Source organism: Colossoma macropomum, unplaced genomic scaffold (assembly GCF_904425465.1).
Source record: "Colossoma macropomum unplaced genomic scaffold, Colossoma_macropomum, whole genome shotgun sequence".
Classification (NCBI taxonomy): Eukaryota; Metazoa; Chordata; class Actinopteri; order Characiformes; family Serrasalmidae; genus Colossoma; species Colossoma macropomum.
The window spans coordinates 38,099,331-38,123,197 of record NW_023494802.1 but is presented as its reverse complement, the minus strand read 5'-3'; the positions used below and the strand labels follow the sequence as shown (position 1 = coordinate 38,123,197).

The following is a 23,867-nucleotide window of genomic DNA, read 5'->3' as shown; positions in this document are numbered from 1 at the left end:
AGTTATTTATTTTGGAAGGCAGGAAGCCTCTCACACAGTTTAATGCAGTTAAACTGAACTTTAGAGACCAGGATTACAGCACCAGTCTTTACACGGTTTACTGGTTTTATTACTGTATAAGCAGCATTTTATACAACACTTTAGACTGACTGCTTAACAAGATTGAAATGAATTTAGAGAAAAAAAAACTGACAGCAGTGATGTTGGCTTTTAAAAAAATCTCTATCAAAGCTGATCTTCCAGTTTCAGTGTTCTGAGGAAGTTCAGAGGGAGAGGATGGAGGACAGTAGAGATCCCAGCATGATGAGCAGACTCAGATTAACGCTTAAAGCAGCCGGTTACACAGGCTCCCCCTACAGCACTTAATATGTGCCTTCATGTTAAAGTTTTGTACAATAGACACGAGATCCTGACAGAGGCTCTTGCTTGCACATCCTTTCAGAGACGCCCTAAAAGAAAATGGAACAACTGAGAGAGAGAGAGAGAGAGAGAGAGAGAGAGAGAATGTTTAACATTTACAGTAACATTTCAATAAACAATATTTAAGTACAGATCGGGGTCCTCAGATGTCACATGTTGAAATATTATATATCATAATGCTGAGCTGGTTCTTGATTTGTTTCACTTGGCTAAAAACCATAATACTTATTGTTTCATTAGTCTGTCCTAATTTTTTGTTTGTTTATTTATTTATTTATTTATTTAACATTTTGTAGACGACTAGTCAAATGTAAATACAAAAACCAAAACATTTTGATTAATATGATAAGAAATACTAGTATTAGTCTGCAGCCTCTTTCCTTTGACCTATTAGTGGCTTAGACTGTCTTGGATATTTTTAATCAATTAAATTAAATATTATTTTCCTCTTACTTATCAGATTAACTAGGACACTCTTGGCTTGGTGAAACGTTTTGACTTTTTTTTTGAGCTGCTAGCAAACAATAAGGGGTGAAATGGAAGGAGTTATAATATATTTAGTAATATATGTATCTCCTATATTGAATTTAAAAGATTTTCTGTTAAATATTTACAGTTGAAATATTAACATTTACCATGAGTTTAATTTTCCAATATAAAAATCTTCAAAAAATGCTGTCGTATGTTTTCATGTCATTACTGAAACATGTTTAACATGAAATTCTGATTTTGAACAAATCTGAATACAGAAGAAAGAAAGGCATAATCCACCCAAGCTCCTCCCCCCAAAACAGGTGGAACAGCAGCTCAAGGCTACTGTGAAGAAAGGGTTGGACCTGCTGTCTGTATTTCTTCACCTGTTCCTTTAATGCAGTGATCTTCATCTCCCTCACAGTTCACGGTTTCTGAGCAGTTGTCATTGGCACAACACTTCTTCCCATTGGGAGGCTGTTTCGGTAAAGCTTAAAGCAAATAAACAAGTCAATAAAACGAGGCTAAGATTCCACAAAACATTTGCCCATTATGGTTATGTGGTAACTTGGTAATGATGGCAGGAGAAACTACTGTAGACTTTTTTTACTAACTAATTAAACAAATAGTTCAGTGAAAAATGTACACTTTAGAATCAGACTGGGTTTAAAATGAGTTTATTAATGTTATCAATTAGTTAATATGAGAAAAAGCTGACAAGTTAAACACTGACTGAAAAAGACAAAGTAACATCAGAAACCAGCAACATCTGAGCTTTTCACAGCATAGATGAATGTGTGTTTACTGTTAGGCAAACAACAAGTCAGTGCTTCCCTTTGTATTTATGTGTTGTAACTGCTTCTTAATGATTTTTTAAGGTGTGTATAAATTGATTAATAACTATTAATTAACTAATTTAAACCATTAAACTGTTTATAAGGGTAGTCGTATTATAAAGGGGTACCTTTTTTCATATATACAGATAATGTAATATATCAGAAAAAGATCAAATGAATATGCTAAAAAAGTTAAAATAGATGACCCATTACAGTAAATTCATTTAACTTTAACATGTTCAATCTTTCTTGCTTTAAAGGAAAAAAAAAATGTTTATTCTGTGCTGGTCCTATGATGGATTGTCCGTTGTGAACAAAATAACTTCATAACTTTTTTTTATGGATGGTCAACACCTGCGAGGTGAGAATCAGTTGTGATTGGCCTATTTACATACATTCAATCAGCTGTGTCTCTTTTTGGCTATGGCTTTTGTTTATAAGTCACATGACTGGTATAGACCAATAGTGGGTAACATCTTTGCTCTCCACGCTGCACATAACATAGCAGCCTATATTATACCAACAAGAGTCCTACCTTTGTCAGAGTGTAGGATGTTAACATTAATGATCTCTCATATTGTAGAAGCTACTGATTGTACCTGGCAGTGCTTTGTCATTGCAGAGGTCAGTCTTGCAGCATTTGGAGTTGAAGGACGCTTTCAGAAACCCCGTGTTTATTCTCCCTTTAGCACAAAAGGCTGAAGGCAGGCAAGCCCTCACCCTGTGTTCGAACTGTATGCCACCTGCAGATGAACACATGACTTAGCGGACATCAGTTTTGCATCTTTTAAGAGTTTTAATCTGAGTTAAGTCATTCTTACCCAGGCTAAAGGTGGCAGCGACGCTGTTACAGACATCGGCTGGACATTCCAAAGTTCTATTACAAGTCTCAGGAAAATGCGCCATGCAGTCGTAACACTGCAGTGCTAGTGCTAGAGGACAAGGAGAATCCAGTGTGAAAAATAAAGACCTGACCACACAGAGAAACGGTCAAAATGGTTTACATTAAAAATGCCAGTTCTCACCAAAACAACAGTAAAGGGGAATTTCAGTAAAGTGCATAATTCAGTGGTTGATGAAAATCAAAAGTCATTCAGAGTGAATTGGTATGAAATGCTCTGCTCTAGAAAAACTGAGTCAGAATCAGAGTTACTTATATGTTACCTGATGTCTGAAACATTGTTTACAATATGATATGATAAACATGTAGAACATTATAAGGCAAAACAGTCCCCAAATGAAACTTTCTGTGATCATCAACATAATTACATGTTGTATAGGTTCAGTGGTGGTTTTAGACAGTACATAAAATGGCTATATTTGTGTTATAGACATGGTGACCTCTGGTTCCTATCACCACCACTGTGTCTCTACAATTCATAATTTCTCATGAGACCATTCTGAACAACTTTGTTTACATCTCAACCACTGAATTATGCAGAAATTCTGCTAAATCATTTCATTTAATCTACCAAGTTGACTGAAATGACAGTACTGAGTGTAATGTGAGGGTATAAATTTGGTTCTCTGTACCTTTAGTGAAGAACACACTGACGAGCACCAGAACCACTTTCATTTCTACCACTGGATGATCTGAGACGTTGGTGTAAAAACAAGGAAGAACGTGGCCTCATATAGGACTCTAAAAGGGGGTGGGCTTCCAGGAAGCTCTTCCTTCTTCAAGTCTCAGCCACTGTTAAACCCACCCAGACCCCCTGATGAAAACTAAATCTAACATTTTGAAACAGTTGTCACTTTTTATTGGCAGAAGAATAATAATAAACTATAACTACTTTCATCTGCATTTAGTCTTTCACTGTTATGCTTAAAATAATTTAACATTCTAATTTTCTTTTTTAAGCTAGAACCAATTAGTTTTCCTCTCCTGTTTGATCATTTTCCTGGTAAAATGAACAGTCTTCACTGCAGAAGTTCTCAGTACATCAGTAAAAACATCTGTAAAACATCTTACAGCTTTCATCCCATAGACTTCCATTCATAGTTCAAGCCCATCTTGTTCAAAGAAATTGACCTTAAGTGATTTACAGGTTTGAATTTTATAAAATACTGTTTGAACACATTCATTTTGCTTTGAATTTTTGATTGAAAGCATACATTTGACAAACTAAATTGCCAGGCTGAACTGACCAAGCAAACCAAAACAAATTTCAGGCTGAAACAGCCGTTAAGTACACTTCATTCATTTTTCTGAGAAATCTATCAGAGAAATCCAAAGAAATCTGCAGGGATGTTTATTTTTTTCACAGCTCTAAAGTTTCAGTCTCAGAAGTTGGTTGCATTTTCTCCTTCTCATAATCCAACACTGGAGAAATGGTTTGGCTGTTCAACCTAAAAAACACTTCTTGTACTAAACAAGCTATTGAACTGGTTTTATTCAATACAAAGAATCACTCATTCAAAGCATTTAACAATCTAATCATTTAGATTTTAGTAAATAAAACTAGTTCAGTTGTTTGTTACCACATGAAGTATTTTTTTTTTATGTTAAACTGGGAAAGCATTTTACACAATTAAATAATCCCATTTACACATTAAAGCACCAGCCCATAAAATCTGGCTCCTAAAACAGCCGTTTTCTTGATTTCCTGTTCTGTTGAGATGTAGTAACACTCTTACTGTTATAAAGTGTCCAAACAGAGTTTGTGCAAGTAAATAAAACGGCCCTTCTATTGCAGAAAGACAGGTTGTGTAGTCATGTGTTATGAGGGGGCAGGTGGCAAGATTAGAGTGAGCAATGTAGCTCTGTGGGGGGAAAATATATTTGTTATATTAATATTTTAACAGTGTTTTCAGAAGACTTACTTGACTTACTGTAAGGAGTAATAAAGACAAATGTAATGTTTTCTACAATTTATGCAACAACAATATAAAATAGTACAATTATTATACAATTATAATACAACATATAAAAAAAAAAATCCAGCAGCAGAAAAAGTGTATACTCTTAACTACTATGCTATACCTTTTTAGGAGATGTTTGGCAAATTACTATAAAAATAATGTATTTGTTAGTTGTTTAGAAATTATTCATGAGCAAGTTATTAATAACATAATATAATATATTGCTGAAATGTATTGCACAATTGGAAGCATGAATTCTCTACACATTTGTCGTGTTAAAAGTACCATGAAATATAACAAATATGAGCCCATTCTACCAAACTGCAGTCTCAGGCACTGTTAAGAAGTCTCTGTGCAGGTACATTATTCGTTCTTCAAGGTGCAAACAATGTAAATGTGCCCTCAAAGGTACAACAGCGTTTTCCAGGTGAAAAGTACATATTTGTATCTTTTCATAACCTACTGTTCTAAAACAGAACAGTAAAATAAAAGCCTGAAGACAAGACGGGGTGTGTGGAGTCAGTACAATTTAGGAAATATAATTTCAATGGAATATGGTACAAATATGTTCCCTGAATAAAGGTACTGAGATACGTCCTTGAGGGTACCACCCCAGTGAGAAGAGGGGTCCTGCCCCAGCGACAGTTTACTACCCTTTATTAATGAGAGTGTGAATATGTCTGATTAGGGCACACCTGCTTCACTTTAAATGAGTTTACATTCACTTCTCTCAACAGTAGAGGGCACTGTGGAGTCAGAGGGCTTAAAAGGCATTTTATTTATGTATTTACGGGACATAGAAAGCATCTCACACAGTTTACTATATTGAACTAAAACTTAATGACCAGGATAACAAAACTACCAGTCTTTACAAAATGTACATGTTTTATTATAATAGCATTTTAGATTGATTGCTTAACAAGATTGAAGGTCTAAATTTAGAAATAAAGAACAAAACAAAGCAAAACAAAAAAAGTGAAACATACTGGACAGCGGTGGTGATGTTGACTTCTCTACTAAAAGCTGATGTCTTAGTTTTGGTATTTCCTAAAAGGAGCTTAAACTAGTTCCGATGAAGTTCAGAGGAAGAGGATGGAGAAGAGTAGAGACCCCAACATGATGAGGAGACCCAGATTCATGCTGATAGCAGTGTTGCACAGGTTCCCCTCACAGCACTTAATATCCGCAGTCAAATTAGAGTGTCGTAGAATGGATGCGAGCCCATCACAGATACTCTTGCTGGCACATCCTTTCACAGATGCCTTAACAACAAAGGAAACAACTGAGAGAGAGAGAGGGGGGGGGGCATGTTTAAATTCAGTAACATTTCAATAAACAGTATTAAAGTATTTGTGTGTGTTATTATGTATGTATGTTATTTATTCATTCATTTATTTATTCCGTTTAACCATTGTGTGAAAAGTTTTTTAGGCGACTAGTCAAATGTAAACATTTTGATGAATTTGATAAGAAATACTAGTATTAGTCTGTAGCCTCTTTCTGCTGACCCACTAGTGGCTTAGATTGTCCTGGATATTTTTAATCAATTTAATCAAAATAAATATTGTTTCCCCTCTTACTTTGTTGTCAGGTAATCTAGGACACTGTTGGCTCTCTGTGTCTGAAATACTGTGACTTTGTGTTGAGGCGTGAGCAAAAAATGAGGGGTGAAAGTGGAGGAGCCCCCACAGACCCTCACTGTAATAAATAAATAAATAAATAAATAAATACTAATAATAATAATAATAGGATTGTGTAATGATCCAATGAAAATCCAAGGCATTAATTGAGGTGGAAAGAAGCTAAATATATACAAAATTGTCATTTATAGGGGACTTTGTATTGGGAGGTGCCTGTTTTTTGTCTTTTTTGCTTACTTTTTTTGGGGGGGGTTCTTTTTCACATCTCGTTTATTTCTCTTTTCTAAGTGAAGTTGAAAAATTAAGATTATTATGTGTTTAATTAAAAAAAAATAAGCACCTCTAAAAATGCTGTCTGACAATTTCACTACTGACACACACAAAGAATTTCAGGTAGTGTTTTAGCCACACCCTGCATGTTAGAGCAGGAATTGAGTCTGCATCCCTGTCCCTCATTGCCACATGGTGAGCAGTTAGATACCACTGACTTGAAGTAAATGTGTGCTGAAGTCTGAAAATCAATGTGTAATGTTGGGAATTGTCACTACTTAAACACACATTTTGTTTATGAGTAAACTTTTGTTGTATTTTAAGAAAAATATTTTGTGAAAAATATTCACTAGCATTTTTTAGAGTTTTGCTCAAAATGAGTTAAAATTGTCACTACCAAAACACTCACAACCAAAACATTTGGTAAAATTTGGGAGTGTTAAGATTATTTAAGAACATAATTAAGGCATATGTTTACTGTATGTGCTTTCAACTTTTATATACATCAATTATTTTTGTAAATCACAGATTTCCATCATCTAAATCTATTCTATCATCACTATTTAAGAAAAAAAGGCACAGTTCGACTGAGTGATCTCCTCCAAAACAGGTAGAAAAAACTATTTAAGGCTACTGTGAAGAAAGGGTTGAACGTGCTGTCTGTATTTCTTCACCTGTTCCTTTAATACAGTGATCCTCATCTCCCTCGCAGGTCACGGTTTCTGAGCAGTCATCATTGGCACAACACTTCTTCCCATTGGGAGGCTGTTTTGGTAAAGCTTAAAGCAAATAAACAAGTCAATAAAACGAGGTGGTAACTTGGTTATGATGGCAGTAGAACTACTGTAGACTTTTTTGCCAACTGCTTCATCAAACAGTTTGGTGAAAAATTAAACGTACACAATTTTCCTTCCCAAGTTTAGTTGATCGGCCAAGATACATTTGGTGTTTGATTTTTGATAATACAGTATATTCAAATGATCAAATGAATAATGCTAAAAAAACAGATGACCCAGTACAGTAAATACATTAAGCTTTAACATGTATAGTCTTTCTAGTGTTAATATTTTACAGTAATTTGCAGTTACAGCAGTAAATTACAGCAGTTGCTTATTGTATGCTGGTCCCATAATGGATTGTCCATTGTGAAAACCTTTAGAAGTGACCCTGTAATGACGTGGAGGAGTCAGAGAACCGGGACGAGCTGATTGAGCCTGATCAGGTGCAGCTGTGCACGCTCTACTTAAGCTCACCGCTCAGTCTTGAGTTCATGTTTCCATGTGCATATGTCTCTGCTGAGCTGGTAAACTCTTTTAAATTTGAATGTACATCCATCATTTAGCATTTTTAACTTGATAGAAATGTTCAGGCAAGCCAACTCAAAATTTCTTTACAAACTTTACTTTCTAGATATTACTGTTGCTCTTATTTTCCATTCTTAATGTATAAATTCACATTTCTGAAGTGGTCTCATTATGAAAATATAATAAAATAATAATTATGATCATATTTATAAGGTAAAATGTTTAAGTTGAAATTTTCAACAATGATTTTATAAGTATTTTATTAAACTTTTTTGAACCATGTAACATTTGAATGTTGTTTCTACATTTTTTCAACATTAAAACTAACAGTATTTTAACCACATTTCAATGCTGAAGGTCGGTCAGGTGCCAAGTGAGATGTTGCAGGTCAGGTATGTACCAAAAGAGTGCCAGAGGAATTCACGAGTTTGTTCGTGCTGAGTGCCAGCTCATGACATTTGGCCCATGTCTGGCCCATACAACATGTGCCGAAACCCAAGTCTAGCCAGGCTCATAACATTTGGCCCACGTCTGGCTCACACAATGGATACCTTTACCCAAGTCAAGCCTGGGTCATGATACTGGCCCACATCTGGCCCACACAACAAGTGCCAAAACCCAAGTCTAGCCCGACTCATGACATTTTGGGCCATGTCTGGCCCACACAACAGATGCTGCAACCCAAGTCAAGCCCGGCTCATGACATTTGGCCCATGTTGTGTTTTGGCCACACAATGCTTGCCAGTGCCATAACTGAGCCGTAAGTTCCCAAAGTGGCACGGATTAGGCCCAAATGTGCCTGCTATCTGGGATGTCTTGACTGATTGACTGCTTTTGAGTTAAGGGGGACAACTGCGTGTGTAAGATTTTGTTTTTTTGTTGTTGCAAAATTAATATTAATGATCTCTTTTATTTTAGAAGCTACTGATTGTACCTGGCACTGCTTTGTCATTGCAGAGATCAGTCTTGCAGCATTTGGAGTTGATGGTTGCTTTCAGAAACCCTGTGTTTATTCTCCCTGTGACACAAAAGACTGACGGCAGGCAAGTCCTCACACTCTGTTCCATCTGTACGCCACCTGCAGAGGAACACATGACTTAGTGGATATCAGTTTTGTTTCAGTTTGGTATTATATTCTATGTTAAAAGTCACTCTTACCCAGGCTTAAGGTGGAGCTGACGCTGTTACACTCACTTGAACATTCCACACTATTGCAAATCTGAGGTAAATGTGTTACGCATTGGTGACATTGCAGTGCTAGTGCTAGAGGACAATGAGAATTCAATGTGAAAATAAAGATCTGATCACACAGGAAAATTCATTAGAAATGCAAGCCTTGACCCAAACAATATTAAAGGGAAATTCCCAGAATTTTTCAAAATGTCTGCATAATTCAGTGGTTAAGATGTAAGCAAAGTCATTCAGAGTGGTTTGGTGTGAAATGTTCTGTTCTAGAGAAACCGAGACAGAATTGTTTACAGTGGTGGTGATAGGAACCAGACGTCTGAAGTTTAATTCCTCAAAACTCCTTAACAGAAATTTATTGCACATATATATTTTGCCTGATGTCTGAAACATTGTTTACAATAGTCTTGAGATAGAATTTTGGTCTAAAATGTTCTTTTGAAACATATTCATGGCGGAGAGGCACATGCAGGAAGTTCTAAGGCAAAATAGTCCTTAAGTTAAACTTTTTTTTTTTTTTTCAGACTTACCATTTTCTACAATCATCAACATTACATATAAAACTCAGACATGTGTAGATTCACTGGTGGTTTTGGATAGTAAATAAAATGGCTAAATTGGTGTTGTAGTCATGGTGACCCCGGGTTCCTATCACCACCACTGTGAAGAACTGAGTCAGTAAGCGATTTCTCATCAGACCACTCGGAACGACTTCTCAACCACTGAATTTTGAAACAATTCTGAAAAACAATTTCCTTTTAATCTAAGTTTAACTGAAATGAATGACAGTACTGAGTGTAATGTGAGGGTGTAAATTTCTCTGTACCTTTAGTGAAGAACACACTGACGAGCACCAGAGCAACTTTCATTTTCTACCACTGGATGGATCTGAGACGTTGGTGTAAAAACAAGGAAGAACAAAATCTCATATAAGACTCTAAAAGGGGGTGGGCGTCCAGGAAAGTCTTACTTCTTTAAGCCTAAGACATTGTGAAACACCCCCCACATGAACTACTATCATCTGCATTCAGTCTTTCATTGATCTGCTTAAAATCCTCTATGTTTATGTAGATTCTACAGGGACCATAGCCTTCCATTCATAATTCATGCCCCTCTTGCTCAAAGAAATTTATGTGAAGTAATTTAGAAGTTTGAATTATTGAAAATACTGCTTTAAACACATCTAATTTTATACTAAAGTATAAAATTGACTAATTAAATTCCTTACTCCCACGTCATGTATTTTCTAGGTTGAACTGACAAACCATTCTTTACAGTGTAAAGTTTATAAGCTGGGAAAAAAAGTGTTAATAAATAGTGTTTTTTAAATAGTGTCTTAAAATAGTGTTTTCTGTAATGCAGCCCCTGGATGTATGTATCATGTATGATATTGGCCCGTCGCATTCTTTACATTATGTCGAAGTTTATTTATATAATGCTTTTTTTACAGCAGGCAATGTCACAATGCAGCTTTACAGAAAATCAGAGCCCAAGCCTCCATGAACGTCACCAATGGCAACAGTGAAAAGAAAAACTCCCTAAGAGCAAGAGGAAGAAACCTTGAGAGGAACCAAGACTCAAAGGGGAACCTATCCTCCTCTGCTGGACACCAGATGGCAAATAAATAAATAAAAAATTAAATAATTGAATAAATATAGATAGATAGATAGATGGATAGACAGAGAGAGGGGAACGTGGGGAACAATCTAACGTGGGTCACAAAACTGGCCACATTACCACATTTCTTAGCCACAGTGTCCTGCCAAAATGCAGAACTGTGCTGAAGCCTTTGATAGTTTCACTTCTGGTTTTAATTTTGCCGGCCTCTCATTCACCAGCCCCACCATCATGCCTTGCCACGTTGACCCTGCTGCTGAGCCTCCTCACGTCAACTCCGTCATTGGGCCCTATGGCGTCTGCTCTGGCCTCCAGTCTTGGAGCCTCCCCGAGTCGTCCTTATCATTAGGTCTCTCACCAGGTTCTGCTCTTTTCGCCATCTGCTTTTGAGTTTGGAGTAGCGCCATTCTCCTCCAGGCCACTGGGTGGTGCTTTCTTACTTCTGACACCACTGTAATGTTGGCATAGGAAAAGAGGATGCAGGAAACGTATCACTTTGAGTGTCCTTTTATTTACAAGAAGCCTTTTTATTTACATGCAGCAGTGCTCCTGAATGGCTGTGAAGCAGGGCAGTTCACCTCCAGCTACACACATCCAGTTGGTGATAACCAAGCATACCCAACCAGCCCCATAGTCCGGCACCGAACATCAGAAACAACACATCTACATCCAACCCAAGCCCGCAGCAACAAAGATTTACATGGTTTAAGTCTCTCACTGCTGCTACGGCGGTACCTTCATGCTCACTGCTCCACATGCCCATGCCTTCTGTACATCCCTGGCCGAACAAGGCGGTAGCGGGATGCTACAGTATTGCACTGAAAGATGCTTATTAACAGCGCACATAAAGAGCATAAACATACATAATGCAAAAAAAATAAAAATAAATAAATAAAATAAACATGACATACACTCTGAAGAAAATAAAGTTCTTTAAGGGTACTTTAGTAAAGACGATGGTTCTACATAGAGCCATGCACACTTTTGATTAAAGGAGAACTTTTTGACTAGACTGAGCTTAGAAGATGACTGATCTGACTGTTAAGTCAACAGTGCAGTAGATGTTCAATGTTTTCTTATATATATATATATATATATATATATATATATATATATATATATATATATATATATATATTAGGTAGTTTGTCATGCATAACATCTCTACTCTCATTTTGGCTAAGGGCTGTAGTCACCTAAGCAGCTCTGCCCTCTGCTGCTAGCTTTACTGTTCTTGTGTGTGCATGTGGTCTAAGACATGCACTGTGTCAAAAAGGTTTGTAGATGCCTGATCATCCACTGTTTCTTCTGAAATCAAGGGTGAGTTTGTTTCTTTGCTGCAATAACAGTATCTACTCTTTAAGCAGTCAGCAACAGGTAACTTTCCCAAGAGTCTTCTTCACTCTCTCTCTCTCTCTCTCTCTCTCTCTCTCTCTCTCTCTCTCTCTCTTGCTCTTTTTCTCAGCAGTATCATGAAAAATGAGCACCTTCACACTTCTTAAAGGCATATGGAGCCTATCGCCACACAAAACATTCAACATTATAGCCCCACACAACAAACAGAACATTTTACCTTTATTGACCATATTTCTTAAAACGAGCTGCTTCTACCACTGACTGGATGAGTTATCCATCCAATGGCGTAGGTGTGGTCTCAGCATTGGTAGGGACACAACAACCCACCTCCTAGCTCCCACATCCCCCCATGCCCCCCAGGGGATATATACATTGCAAAACATCTAATGCAAATCCAATAATAAATTCATGTTTTATGTGCAGTATTATTGACCTGAAGCCCTGAAGGTCCTGCTGCTCCTCCCTCAATTTGCCCTACAGCATCTTTACTTGATCTGAGTTTCCTAATAAAATGATGCATAAATGAATAAGATACATATAAACATGTGGTAAAACTTATGGTCCCATTTATTTTTGATTTACTGTTGAGTCCTGTGTGCAGTCCAAGATAACTGCTGATACTCTAAAGCTCTAAAGCAAAGTCTTTTGTGGTACAGATAACTTTAGAAGTATCAAGTTCAGCTCAGCCTTTTAAACTGTTGCCAAATTAACATGAATGTCATTTTGTAAGAGCCAGTCTGTAAAGCGCTTTGTAGCCCTTCTTGTTTGCTGTATTGTATTCTGTTCATTTCTAGCCAATTCCAGCGTGTTCAGCTGCTCTGCTGTCACTGCAATGGACCTAACAGTTTCCATGGTAAAGGCAGATTCAGAATCTGATGTGCGTCCGGAGTCACAGTCTTCTTCAGAGTCTGGCCAAAACGGGCTGCAGGTCATATGTTGTCTTAGAATCATACATTTTTTTCAATTTCTTGTTTTGTATAAGCACAAATACAAACAACTAAGGTTTGTGTGCATAAAGCTTGTCGTTACTTGGCAACATGTCAGCAGAGTGATACAGTTTTGGTTTCTCTTGCTCTTTCTCACTTGTTGCCTCTCTCTTCCTCTGTTTGTCTCATATGTGTCCTGCCCTGTTTGGTTCCTATCTCTTTTATAGGTTGGTCAAGGTGTCATTCGTTATTAGAGGCTTGATGTCTGCCATTCAATGACCAATCATCACACAGAGTTCCGGGATGGGAAGAGGGACCTGAGCTTTAAAAGCAGCCTGGAAAAGCTTGTCAGGGGGGCCTGCGTTCTTCCTGTGCTCATAGCTGTGCAGGGTGCTGCTGGTCTTTGTTGTTTATAGATGCGACACCTCAGCTTTCTACTCTTTCACTCGTAGCTTTTGTATATTGCTGATTCTAGTATCTGTGCTAGTTTTGTCACACCAGTTTGGTAATTTGCCTTAACCGTGTCAGCTTTGTGCCTTTTTGTTAAATCATACTAGCTTTATTGCTTTGCTGCTTTCTTATACACTGCGGTGCTTTCTTGGGGTTCTGGACAGGCTGGCTGGGCATGCTCATACATTTTACACCGCATAGTAGCCCAGTGTATAGACACATTAGCTAAGGGGGGGCACCATGCTTTGTATTATATATTATTTGATATAGATAAGATCAGACTTTTTTCTTTTTGTTTGCTTTGATGATTTTTCTTTTAGTACTGTCCAGGTCAAGAATCTCTTTCCCTTAAGCTGGAGGTATAACTGTCATTTTGTACATATTGTAAATATTGTAAATATAGTGTAAATAATCAGATTCTTAGAGGTCTCACTGTGGTCCCAGCATGGTTTTAACATTACCATAGCATGTATTAAATGGGGAAAAACAGAAACCTTGTTCTTGTTCCTTCCTGCTTCGTTTTACACACTTCACATTTTAAATCATATGTTAAGCCTTCACTAGTCTGTAACTACTAACAGTCCAATGTTAGTTTTTTTTTTTCAAATGATCATTTAAAAGTGAGCTACAGCTCTACAGAGTCACTTGATGTAACAGAATTAATAGTTATAATTCTAAAATGATTCTTTTGGCATCAGTGTTTAAATGAAACTATGTAATTACATGATTATTACATTGTTATTTAATGATGTGTGTTCTGTATCAACAGCATTGAGTCAACATTTATGACTCTTGTGTTTGTTTTAATGACAGGAATCAACACAGACATGGCAAACATGTAACATGCTTTTATCTAATTCAAATCATAATCAAATACAAACACAATGTTACTATTTTCTGTTAAAAGTGAAAAAGAAGAAAATATAATACAAATTTTCTGTATGAAAGATTTGAAGCTGTACTGAACCTTTCACCATTGTCACGTGCGTGACTGTTGCAAAACTGATATTCAAAGTCACACATGAAAAGTTTGGAAACTAAAGGTTTAGGTAAGGTCAGATCACTCACTGACTCGAGAAGGCGCTCTACACCTTACAGACTGTCGGTCACAACTAACCACTCCAAACTTCTGTAATATTTAAAAAATGCTTATAGGCAGGCTGTACAGTTTTTATGGGCAATCCAACACAGCTTCAAGGCAGGCAGAGGTCAACACACGGGCAGGCAGGTACATACAAGGCAAATCCATGATCACAAAAACAGAAAACGAAGCAATGATCAAACGCAGGAAACACCACACAAAGAACACAGCTCAGCACTTTGAAAAGTCTGAAACCAAACACCCATTTTTGAACATATTCAAATACACCCATGACCACATTCATGAGCATATTCAAATACGGAAACTCCTGACTGGATGCTCCAGCAATTCACACAGCCCTGAATTTGAATGTAGCCAACATATGATGATAATATCTGTAGCCTGTTTGTTAGGCAAAGTTTCCTTTTTTACTTTAGGGTACAGAGTCAGTTGGCAAAGACTGCAGAAAATCATTTCTTCCACAATGCAAATGTTTGTGGGAACATGGTTTGGTTTATCGTTTTGCCTGGAGCACATGCCAGCTTTGATAGCAATGATGCAAATCACTGAATGAAATGAAAATGCTCTGCTTGAAATATCTAATGCTGTGTTAGGGAATACTACATACCAGCATAGGCAATACATTGACCCTACTGAACCCAGCATCTCAATAGCAAGCCATTCTAAGAAACTGTGATGGCCACTTAAACTGGTTTCAATCTGCCACCAGAGGACTTGCAGTGTATGCATGTCCACTTTGGCCAGAGCAAAACATCAATCCATAGAATTTACACTATGTAAAATTTGAGAGTGGCTTCATTTATTGTTGGATGCCAAGTGATGTTTTTCTGAGTGCACAACTTGGATTGGAAAGCACTTCTTTATTGTTTAATAATTTTTGCGTTGGCCTTAAATAGTTTATAGGTTTGCCTGGAACTACTACATCTGCCTTTCTGTGTCTATTCTGCCATCTATCAACGAAAAGCCCTGAGTGCATGACCGAGATTGTGAGCATTAAAACTCCCTCTGGCTAAAAGGTTGTTTCAACTGGTTTTCTCAGAAACTATTTCCATACTGATCAGTAGCGTCTGAACCCCCTCAAATTTGTTTCCAACCATAAAATGCTATATAAGGCTGGAGTTCTGCACACTCTTCCTAGACTTACAGTCTCGTCTCCATCTGCGCTGACTTCAAAGTCACGATGAGCAAGATTATTGTTTTCGAGAACCCCAACTTTGGGGGCAGGAGTAAAGAGTTCACCTCTTCTGTTCCCAACTTAATAAAGGAGAACTTCAATGACTGCATCTCCTCTCTGAGGGTGATCGGGAATCCATGGTTGGCGTATTCAGACGTCAATTATAGAGGTTCTCAGTTTGTCTATGAGGAGGGCGATTATGCCACCATGGAGTGTAATGACAGCTTTTCTTCACTAGAGATGGTGACGGAGGACCTGACGAACCCTCAGATCACACTTTATGAAGATGTTAACTATGGAGGCAGGTCCATCGTTCTCACCGGTGAAACCAATCTGGTCCACATCTCTTTCCAAGATGTGGCGTCTTCACACAAGGTGCAGAAAGGAGTGTGGGTCCTTTATGAAGAAAGTAACAGACGTGGAGCTCAGATGGTGGCCAGGGCTTCTCGTGATCTTCCTGATTATGGCTCGTTCAACAAGAAAGCGTCTCATGTGCGCCCTCTGATGCCTGGCATACGCTCGATAAAAGCAGAGATCAACTGGAAAAAGAAAGAAGAACGTGTCAGACCTGTTACGATCGACTCCATATGTGGTCTAAACCAAGGAGAGCAGGAGAAAAGCTTCTCCAATGAGCTGATTAAAGAGTACGAAGGCTTCATCACTGACAGCTTCAGCTTTAGCAGTCCTACACAAATCCCCTGGGGAATGTCCTTCAGTGTAGATGTAGGAGCAATGAAAGCAGACAAGAACTTCTCTTTGAGTGAAACCTTCACTGTGGAGAAAGGCAGCAGCAACACCAGAACCGAGAAGAAGAGTATCCGAGTCTCCCTGCCCACCAAAATAGCTCCCCACACCAAGCTGACTGTGAACGTGGTGAGGAAAGAAGTGAACACGAAGGCCCTAGTCATGCTCACCATCATGAGAGGTTCCCAAGCCATCGTGGAGTTTGGAGAGTACAGGTGTCAATCTGGCATCTCTATCACCACCGAGTGCAAGGAGGAAAAAATCTAGTGTGCTGGTTGGTAAGATACAGTACATTCCTCTAAACATACAAACAAAAAGGGGTGCAAATTTGGTCTGACAAGTGAGATGGGGGGGCTATATTTAGCAATGCAAGCATTGCCGTGTGCCCTCCGTCCTCCCCTAATTATGCACTACTGCACTTAACGTGTAAATTTTCATTTGTCTGGTCAGTGCTCTGAACCTGGTTCCATTATGTCCAAGTTACGAGTTGTTATGAATCATTTATGACCAGTTCTTAATCATTTTGTCATCTGAGTGTGGACATCAAAACTCATGGCTTGCTTTTTTCTTATTTCTAGTGAATATAAGTGGTGCAGGACCCTTTACACTGTCGCAGTGGATGTCAAGAGTATCAACACACCCAGCTGAGAACTTAACTCCTTTTCTCAAAGTATCCTCCTGACTTTTAATTTCCCTAAATGTCCCAAGTGAAATTAAAGTCCAATTAAATAAAGAAAAATATTAATTTAATTGTCTCTTGTCTTTTTTGACACATGCATGTTACAATATCTCAATCTAACAGTAAATGGAAAAGGTCTTGAGATGCTTTTAAGAAAGTCCAATATGATACTGGATGATTGCATTTGAATAAGAAACAACCTGTATGGTGTTGCTCAGGTTCCACAGTTGTATTTTACATAATACAATTATACAAAATGTACTGATGCTTATTTAATTGCACAGAATTTATCAGAATTTATAAGTGTGTGTGTGTGTGTGTGTGTGTGTGTTTGGAGTGACACTTAACCTATGAGGTGGTAGACCTTTTAATTCTCCACTGCAGGCAGCCACATTCACCTGAGCCCTGCCCTTAGCCTATTCTGGTTAGTGATAGCTTTCCCTTTTCTTTTTGGGAGATTATATTTTTATGTAAGCTTAATTTTTTTTGGTTTGATGTTTAAGGTAGGACATACCATTCTGTGGAAGTTTTAAGTATTGAATAGGTACCATCACTGTGTGCCTCACAGGGTGCACACATACAGGGAGGGTAAGGTCATGCTGTTAGCCATTCTTCTGATATAGCAGAGCTGAAAAAAAAGATAAAGCAGCAGCAAGAACAGCTCAATCAGCTCACAGAGCATCTTTCAATTCTGCAAAATCCTCCAAAGTGCTCACAGTCTAATCGTAATGTAATTTGTAGGAGGTGTCAACAGCCATTGTGCGAGTTATTGTAATAATGACAGAGTGATTGCTTCAGCTACATATTCCCAGTTTCTGCCTACATAAAGAGTAGCTACTTCAGGCTGGCTGATGGAAAACTATTACCCTCAGATGTGCAGAACCACATTTCTGAGGAAGACCTCCCTTGTCAACAAACTGTTACACAACGGGTCATGCCCTCATAGGAGCATTAATATTGGGGATGTAAGTGTTAATTGCCTCCTCAAAATTGGGTCTGTGGTGTCCACTATTACAGAAAAGTCCTTCCTTCAGCATTTTATGGAGAGGCCCCATATTTGTGAGTTGTTACAGCTTTGAGCAGCAATGGTCTTAAAATAGCTTATGTTGACTATCTGGAACTTAATGTAAAAGTATTGGAGAGGGTGATCCCTAAGCATGGTATTTTAGTAGCAAAGGAGTCCTTTGGGTTGACATCTACAGATGAGTTTTAGGCATAAACTATTTGGACAGTATGGTCCTATGTTATTCAGCCTAACCCAGGTGCAGCAAGCTCCCATAGCTTTGCAGCAATCTCTAAAGTATTGTCAGAAAATAATACTTGCTACTCCCAGTGCTAAAGCTGGAGTTAGTAAGGTTAGGGATGGATACCCTGCATGTGTTCCTGGAGATAGTGGCCACAGCATGCTCTCAGCAGTTTATTACTCAAATGGTGCTCTCTTTGAACTGTTTTCTAAGGTTCACTCTCTTCTTTCAGGTATTTTAGTCTGGCAGTGGTTAGGGTGTCCTGAGGTACAGTTTATATTCCGGTGATGAATGTAGGGATTACAGAAGTTAAACTCTTTCCACACAGCAGAAATCTAAGTCAAGCACAGATTTTAAGCCTGAGGTTGTTACTGAAGTCCATAAGGAAACAGTCATTAAGAGTGTCAAAAAGAAAATGAAAACAGTCTTTTGTACATCATTTGGACTTTTTGAATTAAATCGTATGCCCTTTGGCCTCTGTAATGCACCAAGTATGTTTTGTTGGTTGACGGAGTGACTATTTGGTGCACAACACTTCCAGACGTTGTCGTTGTACCTTGACGATGTTGTAGTGTTTTCAATCACTGTAGATCAACACTTGGAGTGATTGGGTGGGGTGTTGGGCCAGTTACAGAAGTTGGAAAAATGTACCTTTTTAAACACAGAAGTGAAGTACTTGAGCCATGTTATATCAAAAGATGGAGTTGCCATGGGTCCCTAATAGAAGAAGCTCTATAGCAGCTACATCAAGGTCATGGGCTTTAAGATGTTGAGAGGACCACAGAATCGATTAGGCAGCAATGATACTGGTCTGGTGTGTACATAGAGATCAAGGAGTGGTATAAGCAATGTGAGTCATGTGCTGTGACTAAGCCAACACAACCAGCTGTTCAGGCATTTATGGTACTTAATGACCTAATGAAGTCCTGGCTCATTTTTAGAATGTTCTCATGATGGCTGAGAACAAGTGTTGATTATGACTGGTGTTTTCTCCAAATTCACACAGGTTGTCCCCACCAGAGATCAGTGGGCTCCAGCAGTGGCGAAGGAGTTTCACAAGTTCTGCATTATTTGGATCAGGGCTGTAATTTTGTAAGTGCCCTTATCCATCAGTTGTGTGCTCTTTATGGGGGGAAGAAGACTCACACAGCACCTTATCACCCTCAAAGTAATGGACAGTGTGAGAGGTTTAATAGAACTTTACATAACTTGCTACATGCTCTGCCTCCCCAGACAAAGTTGGAATGGCCAAGTTTCTCCCTCATCATCCAAGTCATTTTTCTACAATACCACCCTGCACCAGTCTACTGCTGAGTCCCCATATTACTTGATGTTTGGTCAAGAACAACAATTGCAAGAGAAGGCCTGCAGGCAGCCACCTGCTGTCGTAAGGGAAGGCACAACTGCAAGGTAATTGGTAGTTGATGGAGTGAAGAGGACTTCTGCATGATCAGAGTATTCAGGGCCGGAATAAAATTCAAGATGCGTGGAGTCCAGTTCTTTACAAGATGCGTGGAGTCCAGTTCTTTACAAGATCCTCAAAGCACCTCTAGAAGGAGATCAGGTATATTCTGGCATGTTCATTGTTTTCTGATGGAGAAATAAATAAATAAATGGATATTTTGTCATACATAATGTCCTACTCTCATTTTGGCTGAGGAGTGTAGTCACCTATGCAGCTCTGCCCTCTGCTGCTAGCTTTACTCTTCTTGTGTGTGTATGCAGTCTAAGACATATACTGTATGTCCAAAAGTTTGTAGACGCCTGATCATTCACTGTTTCTTCTGAAGTCAAGGGTGTTAATAGGGAGTTTGTCCCCGCTTTGCCACAGAAAGAACCTCTGTTCTTCCGAGAAGGTTTTACACTACATGTTAGAACATTGCTCTGAGGACTACAAGGTCATGTTGCAAGAGATGCTGCAAGAGTGTAACAGATTACACTCTAATGAGGAGGTCAGTATCAGATCATATAAGCAATAGAACCCAAGAAGGAGATCACAAATACAATTGAAAATATAGAATCAAAATAAATCAAAGAAGCCCTGAATTTCATACTGAAGATGCTTTAATACTGACAATACATTCCGCCAACAAATGAGCCGTTGCTATACAAAGCTTGTTATACACTATATTTCCACATGTATTTGCTCATCTGCCTTCACACGCATATGAACTTGAGTGACATCCCATTCTTAGTCCATAGGGTTTAATATGATGTCGCCCCACCCTTTGCGGCTATAACAGCTTCAACTCTTCTGGGAAGGCTTTCCACAAGGTTTAGGAGTGTGTTTATGAGAATTTTTGACCATTCTTCCAGAAGTGCATTTGTGAGGTCAGACACTGATGTTAGACAAGAAGGCCTGGCTCGCAGTCTCCGCTCTAATTCATCCCAAAGGTGTTCTATCGGGTTGAGGTCAGGACTCTGTGCAGGCCAGTCAAGTTCTTCCACACCAAACTCACTCATCCATGTCTTTATGGACCTTGCTTTTGGAACTTTTGGAAATATAGTGTATGTTATAAGCATCTGTGCTGTATCAACCCAAACACAGAGGTATATGTTGAATAGTTGTAATTAGTTTTGAGAATGAGCCACAGGTGTGTGTGTGTGTGTGTGTGTGTGTGTGTGTGTGTGTGTGTTTGTGAGTAGGAGGAGCCAGGGGCTGGACCCGGAGTGGACCAGTCCCAGGCGGGAAAGTCCATGTGGTGTCTCTTCATGTCTGAATGTTCGTCCTTCACTAAAAAAAAATGCCGCTGTGAACTACAAGATTAAAACATTTCAAGTGGTTGCATATAAATGGAATCTGCTTCCTCAGTGCAGCTCCTGCCAAAATAGCAAATTTAAAGGTAACAATTTCACTGATGTGACATTTTTCTTACGTGCAATGCACTTTTTTTTAGGATACTTGTGACTACAGCCCTTTTTCCCCTGAGCATATTCAAATAAGGAAACTCCTGACTGGATGTCCCCGCAATACTGAACCATGCTGTTTCCTTTTTTTTTTGCCTTAGCTTAACACTGATAGGGTGAAGTCTTGGTACAGTGTCAGATTGCAATGGCTGAAGAAAATATATTCTTCAGCCATGGGAAAGTTTAATAGAATGGTGTGATTTATCGTTTTGCCTGGAGCACCTGCCAGCTTTGATAACAAAGATACGAATGTGAGAATTTTACTGGAATGCCCCGGTTCTGAAATATAACGCTGTGTTATGGAAAACAACATAACAGGAGAAGCAACACATTAATTCTATGGAAGCCAACGTCTCAATGGGAAGAAATTCTGAGACTTTTTACGACACACATTGTCACAATGCAGATTTTCAGAAAAGCCAGGACCAAGCCCCAGTGACCAAGCCAAGGGTGACAGAGACAAGGAAAATTTCACTCAGAGCAAGAGGAAGGAACCTTGAGGGGAACCCATCCTCCTCTAGTCGACACTAGATAACAAAATAATAACACAACAATACCAATATAGTTAGAGAATGGGATTTTACCATGAATGTCCCCCACTGAAGAGAAAATAAATAAATAAATAAATGGATAAATGAGTAAACCAGCCTGTTACAGGACAGAAATTTAGATTGACCAGTGATAAATGATGACCACTTTTAGAGGCCTATCAGAATAACAATAAGAAACATATCTGTGAAAACCAGTCACTTTTACCAGTGAAAACCTGTGACTATCACAGTGACAAGAGTTAAATCCATAAACATCAGTGACTACTGTTAGAAGCCTTTAATGATGATCTGTATGTATAAACATGAAAAGTGATCTAGTTTGGTCTAAGACATATACTGTATGTCCAAAAGTTTGTAGACGCCTGATCATTCACTGTTTCCTCTGAAGTCAAGGGTGTTAATAGGGAGTTTGTCCCCGCTTTGCCACAGAAAGAACCTCTGTTCTTCCGAGAAGGTTTTACACTACATGTTGGAACATTGCTTTGAGGACTGCAAGGTCATGTTGCAAGAGATGCTGCAAGAGTGTAACAGATTACACTCTAATGAGGAGGTCAGTATCAGATCATATAAGCAATAGAACCCAAGAAGGAGATCGCAAATACAATTGAAAATATAGAATCAAAATAAATCAAAGAAGCCCTGAATTTCATACTGAAGATGCTTTAATACTGACAATACATTCCACCATAATGTAGTTCCACAACAAATGAGTCGTTGCTATGCAAAGGTTACAATTCCCCAGCTTGTTATATGTTATAAGCATTTGTGCTGTATCAAACACAGAGGTATATGTTGAGTAGTTGTAATCAGTCTTGAGAATGAGCCACAGGTGTGTGTGTGTGTGTGTGTTTGTGTGTGTGTGTGTGTGTGTGTGTGAGTAGGAGGAGCCAGGGGCTGGACCTGGAGTGGACCAGTCCCAGGTGGGAAAGTCCATGTGGTGTCTCTTCATGTCTGAATGTTCGTCCTTCACTAAAAAAATGGCACTTTGAACTACAAGATTAAAACATTTCAAGTGGTTGCATATAAATGGAATCTGCTTCCTCAGTGCAGCTCCTGCCAAAATAGCAAATTTAAAGGTAACAATTTCACTGATGTGACTTATTTTTCTTACGTGCAATGCACTTTTTTTTAGTATACTTGTGACTACAGCCCTTTTTACCCTGAGCATATTCAAATAAGGAAACTCCTGACTGGATGCCCCCGCAATACTGAACCATGATGTTTCCTTTTTTTTGCCTTAGCTTAACACTGATAGGGTGAAGTCTTGGTACAGTGTCAGATTGCAATGGCTGAGGAAATTATATATTCTTCAGCCATGGGAAAGTTTAATAGAATGGTGTGATTTATCGTTTTGCCTGGAGCACCTGCCAGCTTTGATAGCAAAGATACAAATCTGTCAATTTCATAAGAATGCTCTGGCTCTGAAATATAACGCTGTGTCATGGAATACATAACAGGAGAAGCAACGCATTAATGCTATGGAAGCCAACGTCTCAATGGCAAGAAATTCTGAGAAATTTTGTTGGCCTCAAACTTGTTCAAATCTACCACCAGAGGACTTGCAGCGTGTGCACGTCCACATTGGCCAGAGCAAAACATGATAGTTTGATAGTTTGTAGAATCCACCATGTTTTCCTTCATGGTATAAAAGATGCATGAAGCTTCAATGTGAAGTGTTTCAGGTGAGTGCAAAGGCTCATTCAAAAAAGCACAGCCCAGATTGTGTGACATTACTATTTCTACATTTACTTGTTTAAAAACTAAATTAAAATCTACAATTCTGGGCTGTTTAAATGCAGATAACAGCAGAGAAAAATTACGTTATTAACTTAAAAGAGCAGATTAAATAGCAAAAAAAAACCACAATTTTTGTGTTGGCTTCAAACAGTTAATGCTAGAAAGCTCCTTTAGTGTCTCCTTTCTGTGTCTTTTCTGTCATCTATCAGTGAAAAGCCCTGAGTGCATGACACAGATTGTGAGCATTAAATCTTCAGTGGGATGTGACTCCCTGTGGCTGAAAGCTTGTTTCAACAAGTTTTCTCAGAAACTGCTTTTTTAAATTCCATACAGATTAGTAGCACCTGCACGTCTCAAATTCCTTTCCTACCATGAAAGACTATATAAAGCAG

The 23,867-nt window shown here is 38.5% G+C and overlaps 3 protein-coding genes across 5 annotated transcripts; 1 reads left to right on the top strand and 2 right to left on the bottom strand.

Annotated features, from left to right (window-relative positions):
• LOC118822996 (phospholipase A2 inhibitor CNF-like) lies at window positions 1-3,368 on the bottom strand. Its single transcript, XM_036592349.1, has 5 exons — window positions 3,261-3,368; window positions 2,549-2,659; window positions 2,327-2,470; window positions 1,278-1,382; window positions 1-468 (listed from the first exon to the last, which is right to left on the bottom strand). Exons 1-5 carry the CDS (start codon window positions 3,301-3,303, stop codon window positions 326-328), a joined length of 546 nt encoding a protein of 181 aa, XP_036448242.1. The 5' UTR covers window positions 3,304-3,368; the 3' UTR covers window positions 1-325.
• A 1,975-nt stretch (window positions 3,369-5,343) lies between these two features.
• Window positions 5,344-9,891, bottom strand: LOC118822994 (lymphocyte antigen 6D-like). 2 transcript variants are annotated; one of them, XM_036592345.1, is made up of 5 exons: window positions 9,815-9,891; window positions 8,962-9,066; window positions 8,738-8,881; window positions 7,174-7,278; window positions 5,344-5,871 (listed from the first exon to the last, which is right to left on the bottom strand). In XM_036592345.1, exons 1-5 carry the CDS (start codon window positions 9,855-9,857, stop codon window positions 5,669-5,671), a joined length of 600 nt encoding a protein of 199 aa, XP_036448238.1. In that variant the 5' UTR covers window positions 9,858-9,891; the 3' UTR covers window positions 5,344-5,668. The 2 variants fall into 2 exon arrangements, with proteins under 2 accessions (XP_036448238.1, XP_036448239.1); XM_036592346.1 differs by having other exon boundaries at window positions 5,344-5,851.
• A 5,666-nt stretch (window positions 9,892-15,557) lies between these two features.
• On the top strand, window positions 15,558-17,107 carry LOC118822434 (epidermal differentiation-specific protein-like). Of its 2 annotated transcripts, none has more exons than XM_036591486.1 (2): window positions 15,558-16,631; window positions 16,936-17,107. In XM_036591486.1, exon 1 carries the CDS (start codon window positions 15,620-15,622, stop codon window positions 16,622-16,624), a length of 1,005 nt encoding a protein of 334 aa, XP_036447379.1. In that variant the 5' UTR covers window positions 15,558-15,619; the 3' UTR covers window positions 16,625-16,631; window positions 16,936-17,107. The 2 variants fall into 2 exon arrangements, with proteins under 2 accessions (XP_036447379.1, XP_036447378.1); XM_036591485.1 differs by having other exon boundaries at window positions 15,558-16,635.
• Window positions 17,108-23,867: the final 6,760 nt, after the last annotated feature.